Consider the following 15,797-nt stretch of genomic DNA (forward strand, 5'->3'; position numbering starts at 1 on the left):
TTATCCTCCATAATGTTTCATGTTTTTATCTTTGGGGGCTTGGGACCTGTAAGAACATGTTGGACACGGAGTCTTAATTAGGTGGGAGCTGAAATCTTAGTTTCCCAATGGCGTGTTGAGGTTTAGAGATTGGAGCATGGCAGGAGCAGGTCAGGCCTCTTGCAATCTGGTGGCTGGTTCCTATTTTGAATATATTTGTACCACATCGACACTCTTTACCTTAAAACTTCTTTGAATTAAGCCCTACCTTCAAGATTAAGGGTGAGATTCTCTGATCTTCCCTCAGCGTTTTTCAGCCTGCAGAAAGCAGCATGCCATTCGCTGGGTATGGGATCTTCGCTGGCTGCTGTCGATGGGAATTAGCATTGAACCTACCCCACGTAGATGCAAAACTCGCGCAGAGAGGCTAGAGAATCTCACCAGTGTGAATGGTTGGACAATTCCAGTCTCAGAGTGAACAAGAAACTTGTGGCACTGGTTTCATTGTTATTTAAAAGTAGCATGCGTTAGTCGTGTTTGTGGAAATCTATGGGAAGGGAAACAGGAGACAGCCCACTTGGATGGAGGGTCAGAAGGGGTAAGGATGATTTGGGGGAGAGAGTTGTTGGGACAGGGAGCATTTATTAGGCCAGAGGTCCCTGAGGAAGGAGACCAGGTGAGGTCCGGCTGTGTAACAGGAAGGGTCTAGTGTCTCGAGTGTGGTCAGAACAGTTGCAATCTTATCCTTTTGCCTGGACTTCCAGCCTCACAGTCTGTGATCGTTCAACCATCCTCCTCCTGCAATCTGCACCTCCGGAGGGATACGCACCTTCAGTTCAGGCACTCTACCTCCAGTCCTTGCATTCTCCCTTAAGTTGTGGATCTGCTTCTCCTGCAAGACAATGGCTGGAATTCTCCAACCATTCATCCCCCCACCCCATCACCACCACTGCCAGCGAGATCAGAGAATTTGGCACTCAGCCAAATCTCTATTCACTGCATTGGGATGCAGCTATGGGCAAGGTTGGAGAATCCCACCCAACATCAGAATTAATGACATTTCAATCAACACCTCACCCCATTGTTTGTGCACATCCCCATCACACACACTGGCTCATCAATAGTGAATTGGATCCAGGTACTCACAAAAGCCAGACTGTCACATGCTTTGGCCTCAACTGTTATCCGGGATTGAGGCTGATCATGCATTTATTCACCTAGCCAAGCTTCTCTCAATCATCTCCTCTCCTGCCATCTGCAAAGCCTTTTCCTCTGCAGGGATGCACATCTTAAGTTCAGGCATTCCAAGTCTGGTCCTCACCTTCTCCTTCTGCTTCTCCAGCAGGACAGCGTCAGATACACTGCTCGATGGCTCCTCAAGAACCCTTTGGGAACACACGACCTGCAACTTATCCTGTCGGATCAGAGCAGGTCATTGAGCCTTTTCCTTCCCTGGACCTGGAGCCTTTGTATGGCCCTGTGGTTATGGTTGCTCACCTCCTCTGTGATTTCAGTCCAAGCTGCTTTGATCAGGTGAAAGGGTTTTCAATTGCCATCTATTAGAAAAGAGCACCTCCTGCTGTTACCTGACAGCTTGGAGGTGAATTAGCAGGGAGTTGTTCCTAAACGGTGGTGCTGGTGTTTGTCTAGGCTCCAGCGCACGAAAGAATAATTAAGAGTGGTTTGATGTGGGGAGAGTTGGGAGTAGGGGAGGAGGCTGGTGTGATGAAGGATTGCAACAAGAAATGGAACAAAGTACTGACACAATGGAAGTGGATGAGCAAGTTGTGACCATTATGCAGGGTCTTCTTATTTGTCTTATTTGTTTTTTATAGTGCTGACACCTAATGGCAGAATTCACCAATGAAAACCTGCCATCACAGTGTAATCACGTGTCTATGCCAACCCTTTAAATTTTGATTTGAATCGTATGTGCACCGGGTCCCAACATACTTGTGGTGCCCACCTTTGGTTCTGTTTTGGAACTTGCATGTCTCTTAGCAAATTCAGCCCTTTCTCTTTTTTTATAGCATATTTCAAAATCGAAAAATATTCTACCTTTTAACTTAGGGAACAGAAGTGACTATACTACACAAGCACTGAATGGCTTTTCTCTGTCATTTAACAAGATATCAGTTAATCGATTAATAGAATCATAGAATCCTCACAGTGCAGAAGGAGGCCATTTGGCCCATCGAGCGTACAGTCCTTCCCAGCTCCTTTCCCTGCCCCACGTATTTACCCTGCCAATGCGCCTAATTCACAAATCTTGGGACATGAAGGGGCAATTTCGTATGGCCAATCAACCTAACCTAATCTTTAGACTGTAGGAGGAAATTGAAGTACCCGGAGGAAGCCCACGCAGAAACGAGGAGAATGTGCAAACTCCACACAGACAGTGACCTGAGGCTGGAATTGAACCTGGGTCTCTGGCATTGTGAGACAACAGTCCTAACCACTGTGTCACCGTGTTATCACCTGTGTCACTGTGCAACCCCTTTCCCTTGAACATAATTAATGCTTCCATTAAAATAGCAGAGAGAAACATTTGGTATAAGCGTGCTGAATTCTCATGCTAACAGTATTAGCAGTAATTTTTAACCTTACCTGAGGGAACTTGGATTCAATTGCCTTTCCCTCCTGCTCCTCCACCTGCCACTATCATTTGCTATTTCCTTTAGCTTACATAGCTCTCCAACCAATAATTCTGCACACTTCTTACGTAACTTTTAATTTTCTTCCCTGTTTTTCTGATTTATCACTCTCCTCATTGCCTGCTTCTTATTTACACTGTCTCCATTTTGTTCCATCTGCTCTTTTACCAAACCCTACCTTTGCATTTCTAATGTCTCTCTGCTTTTGATCACATTTCTTCTTTCTGATAATTTCTGCATGGTTTGCACCCTCTCTAACACGTCACCTTTGCCTATATGTTGCTTCAGAATAATCAATTGTACATGATGTTTGGAATTTTATTGTCCTGCCCAACATGCGAATTGGAGCAGACGAGGGGCGGACCATGGAAAGGTCCGTAGACCTCGGACAGGATTTTACGGTTTTGGACAAATGCAACTGGAAAGTGTCACCCGTTGTTACTGATAAATACAGTTTTTGTTTTACCTGCTGCTTGCATCCTCCAACTATAACCATAGCCTCTGCTGGTTCTTGTTTATTCTTTTTCTTGTCACTTACCACGTGAGTTAGGATTATGTTTTGGAAGGTAAAATGTATTTTGTATCCATTAGCCATGTTTGAGGATTCTTTACCAACAACACTTTGGAATGGAAGCTTACTTTTTTGTGCTCACATCTCTGGTGGGGAACTTAAACCCACAACTTTACAACTTAAGAGGAGAGTGTAGTTGACACTCCAATATAGTACTGAGAGAGTGCTGCACTGTTGGAGATACAATGCTTCAGATGAGATGTTAAACCAATGTCTACTCTCGCAACTGAATTCAACGGGAAGGTCCCAAAGCAATACTTCGAAGAACAGAAGGGATATCCTCAATGTTCTGAGCAAAATTTTTCCATCACATAACATCACAACAAATTCCAGTCATCTGGACAATATCACATTGGTATTTGAGAGACCTTGCTGTGTGCATGTTGCATGCTGTATTTCCTACATTACAACAATTGACTATACGTCAAAACTAATAAATTGGCTGTAAAGCATGCTGAAGTTGTGATGGTGTGAATACTTACCTTCTTTCCATTCTGGATGATTTCCCGTTAATATCTGCTTCAAGTGGGAGTGAGGGGAGTGGTACTTTGTAGCTGCACTCACTCAAATACTGAGCTCACTTTGCTCTATCATAAAACAATGATACAATGTTTTGAATATCTAAGTGCATTTACCTATTTGAATACTGTACTCTCATTCTATGCATTATTGTTTGTTGATGGAAAATCAGGATGCATGCTTCAAGGGCAGTTAGGGGCGGAGAGCAAATGCTGGACTTGCCTGTGACGGCCAAATCCCATGAAAGGATAAAGAAATGTACTGATGTAACATATTATCCAAATGATAGAATACATAGCACCATTCAAACCTTGCGTCTCCACAGTATATGAACCTAGTGCTTCATTTCAGGCAAGTTTTATGTGGCACCAATTCCCTGATGTTGTAGGATACACCATCTGTTCTACTCGGTTTCTCCTGTTCGGTGTCAGATTTGATTACGAAAGTAAGAGCTATAGCTATCCAGATAGTGTGATTGACACGTGAAAATTTCTCCCTGTAGTGTATTAACATTAATCTTTGGAAGCCACTCAGCCCCACGATTTTGTTAGTACATTCTAATGCTCAGTGAAACCATACTTTTTTCCAGTTTTTCACTCAGAGTAAAATTTAGTGTCTGGGTTCCAAGACGTTGCACATGAATGTGAAATAGGATGTGAAGGGTAAAGGTGGAAAGCAGAGGGAGCCAGGACTGGGACAGTGAAAAATGGAGGTAGCTAGCCATTTTAAGCTGAAGCCAGAAATAAAAACGTTAAAGCCCAGCTCCTTTACAGCTGAGACATTCCATAAGGGTGGATTATTCTTTGACAGACTTCATTGGCACTGTTTAAATTCAACTTGTGTCCAACCGTGTAATATGGAAACATCAATGCACTTTGATAAATCAGTGACTTATTAACTTTCAGTGCAGTAACTTGTAATAGTTGCCGGTTTTTTTTTAACAATTTAAATGTACTGAAGTCAGATTTTGTACTTTGCTGGTTTATAACATGGTGTCAATAACCGTCATGGTAGGCTGGCCTTGAATAAAATTAGTCCCACACAATGACCCATTATATTCCTTGAGATACTCTTGAAAAAATATACAGGAAGTAATTTGATCCACAAATATTATAGTTAGAAAACTTTTTTTTTCAAATTAATGCCCAGACAATCTTCCAAATAAATCTGGTAATATTTATCTCACTGTTGTTTGCCTTAAAGATAATGGTTTCAATGCCCACAAATGAAAAATATAAAGAAATCGAAACAAAAACTCTGTGGTTTCATTATATGGGATAAAAGATTCACGATCCAGACTGTTTGATGTCAATGACATACAGTATTTCTGTGGATACTGACCTTTGTTTCAACTGTAGTTAATTTTAACTTGATGCAGTGTTGTTCTTTGTAGTCTAAGGTGTTCCAACTTCTTTCTGCACCATCTACCGGCTTTCTGTTTCTGAGTCATGTCCAAGTTCAAATCCAAATGTACAACATACATTTAACCTTTATAGCAGTTTTCATTTCACTATTTCCGAATTGAACTGCAAATTCCCAAGCGTGGTGGGTTTAATCGAGTTACTTCTATTTCAAAGATTTGTATAAAAGGGAGAAAGGTTTCGTCATATCAGTGCTGCAAACAGAGCAAAGAAAAATGTAGATCAGCATGTTTGTAGTTGCCTTTACTATAGCTAAAGGTCCCAAGAAACTGCCAAACATATAAATGAATCATTTGGCATGTGGGCACTGATTATTTCAACCATGAACATTATAGAGACATTGTCAGGTTTGCTGACAAAAATTAGTACTAACTAGGTCCTCCTCTTCAGGTGCAGCATCTGCATGGATCCAACCATTGATGGGTGTGATTCTGGCTGGAATTCTCACAGGAGCAGCAATTCATAATGCGAATCTGCAACAGCCAGAATCACTTGTATTAGCAGCAGGACTTGGGTAGGAGTAGTGCGGAAGACAGGGGAGAAATAAACCGTAAAGAAGGAAAGAGGGAGAGGATAATAAAAGGGGAGAAGGATTAGCATGCGGTGGAGAAAGAAGAAAGAACTTGGTGGCAGTGAAAAGAGAAAGACAGGGGATGGCAATGGATGGTGGGAATGCAAAGGATTTTTTAGCTCAAGCATTCAGCAGAACTGTACCCAGAAGTTCTGGGGAATTCTAAATTCCCTCATAACACTGAAAAGCACCTTAGATGGAAAACATTTGTGAATAAATCTGTTTCTCTGGCCTGGACCCCTTTCTCATGCAGCCCTGATGATGCCTTGCCTGGAGCCAGTATGCCTTATCTGACTTTGTGGCTTGCTTCCAGCTCTGCACCAGGTCCCTATCGGCTAGAGAAACAAGAGGTCCCAATATTAGACCTGGTATATTCAGGTCCCATCCCATTTCTCTTGTGTTCTGCTGAATCTATTTTTGAAGTTATGACAGGAGTCAGTTGGACTGGCAGAGAACATTTGACCTGCTATTTAGAATCAATTCTGAATCACATTTTGAGATTGATTCAAGGCTGCAACACGGAGATCAATCAGATTCTTCTGTCTGTGCAGCAGTAATGCTGAATCATTATTGAAGTTCTGAAAGCACAACAGATTTGCTGGTGCAGGTTTTTGTACAGGAATTAAAGGTCTGAAAATACTTGCACTGCATAAAAAATTAGCCAAAACTTTGCCACAAATCTGCCACAACATTCCATTATTTCTACTTTGAATCTTGAAAATTTCTGAACATTTTGACATGTTGGTCAATATGACAAATGTTCAACTTTACATTAATTTAGTTAATTTGAAACCTGTCTATTTTCATTCAGACATTTTTCTTCAGTGTGAGGTGGCGATGTTAGTGTTGGACTGGGGTGGGCACTTGAAGAAGTCTCACACCATCAGATGAAAGTCCAACGGTTTTATTTGGAATCACGAGCTTTCGGAATGCTCACCTGATGAAGAAGCAGCGCTCTGAAAGCTTCTGATTCCAAATAAACCTATTGGATTTTAACTTGGTGTTGTGAGACTTCTTACTTTCTTCAGTTTGACACTGATATTTTGGTTTAAGGTCTTTTTGGTATGTGGATGTTGCTGGTGTGTCAACATTTGTTGCCTTTCAATAATCGCCCTTGTGAATGTGGTGCTGCGGTACATTCTTAGGCTGCTGCAGTCCATTTGGGACTACCAGGATCCAACACAGCTGTTGGGACTACCAGGATCTTGACTCAGTGACAGTGAAAGAACAGCAATATAGTTCCAAGTCAGGATGATGCATGACTTGGAGGGAAACTTGCAGGAAGTGGTGTTGCCATGTCTTTGCTACCCTTGTCGCATGTTGGTAGAAATTAAAGGTTTGGAAGCCACTGTTGAAGGAGCCTTAAATGAGTTGCTGCTGTGCATTTTGTATATAGTACACACTGCCACTACTGTTTGGCAGTGGTAGAAGGAGAGAGATTTTAAGGTGGTGGGGAGGGGAACTTTGTTTTGGATGATGCCAAGCTTCCTGACTACCGTTGGAGCTGCACTCATCCTGACAAGTGGAGTGTATTCCATCACAGTCCTGACATGTGCCGTGTAGATCATGGACAGCCTTTGAGGGGAAGTGAGTTAGTCATCTCAGAATTCTCAGTGCTTAACCTGCTCTTATAACTACAGTATTTTTATGACTAATTTAGTTTCTGGACACTGTGATGACTTAAGGAGGCACATGAAGTTGGCCTCTTGGAGTTTGAACCCTCTGATTGGGCAGGCAATTATGACCTCAGTCTGGGAGTTCATACTCCGAGGCGAACCTCATGTGCTTCGTTGAAGTTATTACAATCACTGGTAACCCCAGCGTTGTTAGTGGGGAATTCAGTGATGGTAATGCATTGAATGTCTAGGGGAGATGGTTGGGTTCTCTCTTAATGGAGATGGACGTGTTACCTGACACTAGTATGGTGCGAAGCTTACTTGCCGTATATCAGGCCCAGCTCAAATGTTGTCCAGGACTTGCTGCATGTTAACGCAGACTGTTTCAATATCTGAGGAGTTACTAATCATACGGAACATTATGCAATCTTCAATGAGCAAACCCCTTCTGATCTGTGATGGGAGGGAAGATCATTGATGAAGAAGTTGAAGATGGTTGAGCCTAGGAACTGCTGCAGTGATGTCCTTTGTCTGAGCAATTGATTATATTTAGCGGTGGGCATTGACAAGCAAAAATTGGATTGTTAACCTTCTGTGAGAATGGCAGTATAGATCAATGGCAAATGCATAAAACATTCATACTGTTTATCTCATTGTGTATTTTCAGATTCCTTATATTTAGTTGCATGCATTCTGCTCTTTATTTTTTCATCACCAATTTTCTATTTGTAGCAAATTATGTCTTGCTCACTCAGTTTCACTGACTAGAATATCAGCTGCTGTAGATAACAAGTAGCTGATCCAATAATGCCCAAATTTGCACCATCACCTGAGACAAATTTCTATGGCTTTTACTTCGAAATACGTCTTCTGACATACATTTGTTTATGGACTATGGATGTGAGCTAGACACAAGACTTGTTTATCTGTATTGATGGAGTTCCTATTTTTGTAATCTCCATCAGCCCTAGAACCCTTTGAGATCCAGGAGCTTTTCACTTTGACCTGCCAATTATTTCAGGCCAAAGTTCTGGAATCTGCTTCCTCAACCTCTCAGCCTCTCTACTTGCCCTGCTTTAAGATGCTCCTTAAAACCAACATCTTTAACCCAGCTTTTGTTCACCAGTCTTTATATCTATTTATGCATTTGATGTTTTTCCTTTTAATTCTGCTGTGAAGTGTCTTAGGTCATTTTACTCTGTTATAGACACCGTATAAATGCGAGTTGTCGTTGGTGCTTTTCTAAGAAGTAACATACAGATACTTCCTTTTTGCTTTCTTTTAATGAAAGTCAGTTTGCTGATTCTTATTCCCAAGAAAACATCCGATACAACAAGAGGGTGACCAGTCCTAAAGTTTCTGACAGTGTTATTCTGGAAAGCGGCTTACCCGAGATTGTCAGCGTCCTTTCATCATTTCAGCGTGTCCATTCCTTTCCTTAATCCTGCTTTTCACTTGCTCAAATTCATGCTCACCATTCATTTACATATACTTTGATGCAATATGCTATTTTGTTTTTAATTATTTTAAAAGATATTTATTTATTTTTGTAGAGTAAAATTCTTGTTCAGGTTATGGGAAGTTTAATATCATGAAATAGGTCAAGGATTTTAGGGCGAAGAGTTCCTTTTTCGTAAGTCAGCACAGTGTGGTGATTTCTGTCCTTATTTATTTACCACTTAACATCCTGCTGCAGGGGATTATCACGTCCTCCTGAGATCCACTTGTCTGTCATTAACACCATTTCACGTGTTCTTACCTTTTTGTGACAAATTTGATTGTCAAAATCAGTTTTTATTGGACCGAGCTGCAGCTTTATTCATTCTGAAAAAATATTCAACCAGCTGCCAAAGAGGAAGCAAGCGTGGAAAGTTCCTGCTGTGAACAGTTGTGAGGGAGGCTTTTTTTGCTGCTATTTGTCATCTTTTTGATTCCGTAGGCTTTCATTGCTGATGAGAATTAAAACAGCATTTCGTGCGACCCTATTAAGTACCTTTGATAAAGCATGCAATGTTTTATTTCTCAGCAATCTGTCCCCGCCCAGTTCCAATCCGTGATCTTATAGAACCAGTCATGTGATGCTACACAGCTTCATGTCTTGCATCCCAGTTGATTTGGTTACATTTACTTGCCTTATAGTTCCACCACTTTCCATGGACTCTCTGAGAAAAGAAAGCTGAGAACTTTTTGTCAAGACATTTCAATGTGTTTTATGAAAACGAACTCAATATAAAGCAGTAATTCAATCTCTGAGACTCTGCTGAGAATCAGAAATGCTTAAGCTTCACCCTTGCGGTTTATGATGTGATTAGAATGGCTTGATTGAATCACTGCCTTGTAACTGTGTTACATGCAATGAAATAAAACTTGATATCACTGCAGTACAAATCATATAGTATGATGGAACTGTAGTTCAATTTCAGCTTAACTGCCTTCAATTGTCAGCTGCTTTTTGTCTGAATGTTCCACAACTGTCTTCACCAATGCCATGTTTTCCTCATAAAATTTCATAATACAAAAAAAATGTCATGTACCATTTATGGCGATGGGATCTGGCATATAGGCAGCTTTAGTCTGTAGTCATACTAAATAAGTTACAGATTAGAGATATAGGCTACATAATGATCTGTCCTTTAATGCACACTCTGCAAATGAATAAATTTACTTTATATAATTTAAATAGTTTATACATTTTTACTTAATTTTTTCCATTGCCAACTAAATTTCCTCCTCAATCTCTCCCTGATTTTAGTCGTACAGTATATCACCCAAATTATGTTGGAGATGCTCCTTGAGTGGCCCAGGTTTCCATTTTATTCAAGGTCTAGTCAGCGTCATAACAGTGGCAGAAACTTTGTGCAGGACATCTAATATCATAAAATCCCTACAGTGCAGAAGGAGGTCATTCAGCCCATCAAGCCTGCACTGACAACAATCCCACCCAGGGTCAATCCCTGTAACCCCAAAGATGGCTGTGCTGTATATGAGAACAAATGGTTTAGTGTACATTACAATAATCTGCTGTAATATTTTCAGTTATTAAAGGCCAAAACAATAATGAAGGAAAATTTAAAAGGCAAATTATTCTGCCAGCTGGCTGCCCCAAAGTGTGATTATCCCCCATACTTGTTTGCTTTTTTCCCTATTTCTTTTATCCCTATTCCTTTTTATATGTTGATGTTATGTCAACACGTTGGAGGGTGGGCAGGTGGACACAAACATTTGTGCCAGAGTGCTGTGACCCCCATTTGACCCCAACATCGGGGTCCCATCCTAAAAGGCAAAATCCTGCCCTACTCATCAGCTTATTGTTTGGTAAGGGTTAATATTAAAAATGTTCAGTTTATTTATGCAACAGTCCGAGGGATGACATTGCATAGTGCTAATTTCTCTGTCTCATTTCCAACGCAATGTATTGAAAATGCTGTTATAATATTATTGCTCCAGACATGAACGAATTAAAGTTAATACCATTCCCACCCCCCCCCACCCCCTAGGTCATTTTCCCAGAGACATGATTGGTTCACAAAAGGCTGGAGATGGCCCAGCTGCTGTGGGCCATCTTTTAAAATAAAAGTTCAAAAATTTGGACGAGGTTTCTTCGAAATGAAGGCTCCTATTCTTTCTTACCTGAATTGCAGGTTTATTCTCCTGAGTTGGAGAGACTCTGAGTTGGAAAGCCTTCCAGTTTTGAGGGCCCAGTTGATGTCCATAATTGGATGGTGAGCTCGCCCGTTGGCCGCTAATTGGCCATTTGGGGGTAGATCATTGCTGACTAACTGTTTCCCTCATGGTGTGTGGTTATGACCCCTATTTGACCCCAACATCAGGGTCCCATCCTAAAAGGCAAAATCCTGCCCTATGAATCAACTCATTGTTTGGAAAGGGTTAATATTAATAATGTTGAGTTTATTTATGCTGCAGTCCTGGGGATGACATTGCATAGCACTAATTTCTGTGTCTCCTTTTCAACACGATGTATTGAAAATACTGTTCTAATATTATTGCTCCAGACATGAATGAAGTATAGTTAATGCAACATTTTTAGATAGTTCCAATTTTCTTAATCCAATGTGTAATACCTTACATTTCAAGCCCTGATTACAGTATTCCCTTGTGTCCAATATGGATAATAATTAGAAATGAATTATATTTTAAAAAAACATGATGTTATTCAGCTATGAATACACATTTGGATTGCAATTGAGAACTGTTTACCTTAGGGTATTATAAATGTGATTGATGCTGTTGTAAATTGTGATAATGAGATTGAACCTTTTGTTTTGATTTCCTGTAGGTAATTGATATAGGATCAGGAAAAGGCTATTTGAGTTCTTACTTGTCCATGCAATATGGCCTAACTGTATATGGCATCGATTCTTCCAGCACCAACACCAGTGGGGCAAATGAGAGGAACAGAAAATTAAAAAGATACTGGAAAGTTTATCAACGTCAAATAAAGCATCTGAACCAAGAATATCTGGAGGAAGAGCCAATGAATAAAGTGGAAAATTTTAAGGAAACCAAGGAACAGATTGGCAGTGAACAAGAGAATAGTCCTCAAAACCAGCCACCTGTGCAGACTCCTAGTCCTGCCACATTTTTAGAATCAGCGACAAATGAGGAAAACAATAGAGATGTGTCTGCCCCGATTGTGGGATCAACTGAAGATGAATTTATTGACTCTGAATTTAATGAGAATCTGTTTCTGGAATTTCTCTCAACTGACGCTGTGGAAATGAGTTCACTGTTGTGGAAAAAGAAAGATCTGGATGAAGAAGAAAAAGAGAGAAGGAAAACTGCAAGCTTGGAGGCCAAAGCAAAGCGAATTAAAGAGGCTAATCTGTATTCCCCATTAACGCTGCATGTTACTTCACAAACAGAACTCCAAGACATTATTTCTGAAGTAAAGGTTAGTCTTCCTTTGACGAAGTACAAGTCTTAAGATGTATATTAAGATTGTGTGAGTGACATGATGAGTTAATTCACATTCCATTCACTTTTGCAACCCAATTTAAAATTAAGATGATGGCTTGAATTGTGAATTATGATAGCCATCCCAGTTCTGTGTTGTGTGTGCATGCGTGCATTTGTGTATGTATGTGTACCCTCCTATCAATGAACACATACGATGGCTGTGGCTGTTGTGAAACATAGGAAGATTCATATGGCTACAATCAGAAGATGTTTTTCTAAGATTTGGAAGTTGGGATTAAAACATATTGTTGAGTTATGAAAAGTGAGCTAAGCCTGCATCAAGTTTTGTCGTACTTGACTTAGGAGTCCACTATAGGAACCTTGAGTAGTAAATATAGAAAATAAGATTTCCTTTCCTTAGCACTCTTATTCCTCAAATTGATGAACTCCAAAAATATACCAGCCAAGTAGATATGACATTGAGGCACTAAACCTAATTTGTTAGTTCTGTATTTTGTACTATTTCAAAAGGTTAAAGTATTTTTACATGATGGGCTATTTTATGCATCATAGTGTGACTGCCACAAGGTGGCAGGCAGTTAACTTGCCTTTCTTTTACAACTCTAAGCAGCATCCAAACAACTTATATCAAATACTTTTGAATTGATTTTAAATGGGTCATTTAATGAAAATTGAGATGTTTAACAGCTGTTCTATTACAACGTAAAGACAATATTTTAGTGGAATTTAGTCATTGAAATGTTACCAAAATTAGAATAAATGCATTATTCCACATTACTTCCACTCGCTGCAATCTAAAATATGGTTGAGATCATTGCGAGCAAGAATGAGTTTTTTAGATAGTAAATGTTTTGTGTGGTGTAGTAGTAATCAATACAGCCCTAGGAAATTTCTTAGTTAGCAGCCCACTGTGTTCTCAGTTACCTAGTTTCAGCCAGGGAATTGGTGAGGTTATGGCGGTTGACTACACTATGTCCCGGTCTTAAAGGAAAATAAATTGGTCAGGGCTCCTACTCCTGTCCAATGACTGATAACATGCACAATGATAAGTATAGATGAGGGAGATTTTAGACCATTTAACTCACCCTTTCATGGAAACCTACGCTTTTCCAATCTCACCATCTTAACTGCCTATTAAATGATGAGTGAGTGTATTTTTGAAATTACACCCACTAGAACGTGACCATGTGGGATGAGCACCTAGAAGGACTGCACTTTTTGAACTGTAATTAGCACATGAGGTTTGCTGAAATTTAACATATCTTTTTATCTATGGTACTTAAGAATCAGTCTTCAGGGGGCTGCTCCTCGACAGATGCTCCAAGCCATTTTTGTTTGGTTTGATTTGTCACAAAAATGGAACGAGGACTTTACTGCTTACTTTCCAGGATTCTATGATGGTTGGTCTGCACACCTGCGGTGATCTTGCCTCAGATACTTTGCGCATTTTCATGACTAAACCGGAGCTCAAAGCTGTTTGCAGTGTGGGATGTTGCTACCATCTTCTTTCGGAGGAGTTTGAATTATCAGGTGACAGCAAAGGTAAGTAAAGGACTGCCAAGCAAAATAAGGTGTGTGATTTACCAGTAGAGTGTTACATTTGGAAACTCCTAAACCTAATGAATGTACAGAGTGTGCTGTGGGAGTTAGATTCCTGGTGATGTTGGTAGCAGCAATATACAGCATTGTGCATTTTAACAACAAATAATTAAAAGCAAGATGGGAAAACAAACATCAAGGTATTAGAAAACTAATGGATAAAATTTATTTCCCTGGAATAAAAATGTTTAATTAACTAGTGGCATGAATTTGCCCATTACTGGACAAACGGAATGAGGCCAGGGGATGATTAAACATGAGGTTGGGAACTTAAAATTGCAGCTTTGGACTAAAAGCCAGTGTAATGGCATGGACACGGATGGTGGTTGCTCAAGATAGGATGCAGGCAACAGAGATTTTGACGAGCTTAAATTTATGAAGGTCAGAGCTTGGCAGGCTGACCAGGAGAGCATTCATCAGTCAAGCTTGGAAGTAACAAAGACCTGGACGAGGATTACAGCAGCACACAGGCTAAGGCAAATATGGAATGGGACAATATTACAGATGTGGAAGTAGGTGGCTATTATGATGGAGAAGCGATGGTGCTGGGGGTCCAACCTGGGATGGAATAGAATTCTAAAAGCTGTAATTAGTTTGACTCAGCCTGAGATGGTAACAATGGAGAGATATATAATCATTGACAAGGGGGCAGAGTTTTTGAGACAAAAGCAGTAATTATAGTTTCTTGATAACTGAGCTGGAGGTAATTGCAGTTCATCCAATACTGTCTGGACAACCTGTCTGACAACACAGGCACAGCGAGGTCTCAAGAGAATTGGAGGAGTGAGTAGAACTGAGTGTTATTAGTATATTTGGATAAATTGATTTTTCCCTGCATTTAGGTGCTGCCAAAACCTAAGCCAACTTCTTTGGCTCCTGCTGGTATACTTGGCCCCAAGCTGTAACATCCCCAGTGCCACCCGAGTCTTAGTTTGGAGATGAGAAACCTGAACGCTCAGGATTCAAACTCACTTCCAATTCTGAAGTTGTGTGGCTGAATATCATACAATGTGGTGCATTTATCACTGAGTGATTACAAGGAGCTAATGCAACATTTACCAGAAAATCTCCAATTCACAGCTGAGAGGCTAAAAATCGTAAATTCATGATGTATGCCTAAAAGCAACTTTTTGTTTTTCAGAATAAGTTATCTGAGAAATAAGCTGTGTAGCAGAAAGTGGTGAGTGAGGCCAACATAATTTATGTGAAAATATGATTTGAAGTTGAAGTTGCTTTCAGGATGCTAAGATATTTCAGGACAACCACATGCTGGGGATTTTCTTCCCAAATTAGACAAATTACCTATCCATTTGCCCTGAGGCAATGGAGGTAACATCCCATCAAGCATTCATGTCATTGGAGTTAGAATGTCTCATCATTCTGACCTTGCAAAAGCTGAACAGTGAAATTAGCTGGTTTAATTGGCAACACTACTGGACAGACCCAATAGAGAGAATGTATCATGGATCAACCTTGCACATTTTACATGTCAATTTGTAAGGCCTGTTGAGACATCGGCACAGTAAAACCCAGCCCGTAGTTTTTAATCTATTCTTTCAGGGGATGTGAGAGTTACTGGCTAGGCCATAATTTTTACTGCCCATCTCTAATTGCCCTTGAGAAAGAACTGCTGCAATCTATGAAGTATAAGCACACCCGCTTGTTGTTAGAGGGGGAATTCCAGGATTTTGACCCAGCAACAGTGAAGGAACTGCGATGTAGCTGCAAGTCAGGATAGCATGTGATTTGGAGGGTAACCTACAGAGTCTGATGTTCTCATGCATTTGTCTTTCTAGATGGCAGAAGTCATGAGTTTGGAAGGTTCTGTTGAAAGAGCCTTGATGATTTCCTCTAGTGCACTTACAGATTATGATACTGCTGCCACTGTGCATTGGTGGTGGAGGGAATGGATGTTGAAGGTGGTGGATG

General features: G+C 40.4%; 1 protein-coding gene across 2 annotated transcripts in view; it reads left to right on the plus strand.

Annotated features, from left to right (window-relative positions):
- The window catches only part of mettl25 (methyltransferase like 25), a 66,333-nt gene that overhangs the window by 13,055 nt on the left and 37,481 nt on the right, over positions 1–15,797 (plus strand). For both annotated transcript variants that reach the window (XM_080191170.1, XM_080191171.1), the window contains exons 4-5: positions 11,629–12,243; positions 13,658–13,811. In XM_080191170.1, the coding sequence (XP_080047296.1) occupies positions 11,629–12,243; positions 13,658–13,811 (769 nt within the window). The remainder of the gene's footprint in view (positions 1–11,628; positions 12,244–13,657; positions 13,812–15,797) is intronic.

The sequence above is a fragment of the Carcharhinus amblyrhynchos genome, chromosome 6 (assembly GCF_965287045.1).
Source record: "Carcharhinus amblyrhynchos chromosome 6, sCarAmb.v2.hapA, whole genome shotgun sequence".
Lineage (NCBI taxonomy): Eukaryota > Metazoa > Chordata > Chondrichthyes > Carcharhiniformes > Carcharhinidae > Carcharhinus > Carcharhinus amblyrhynchos.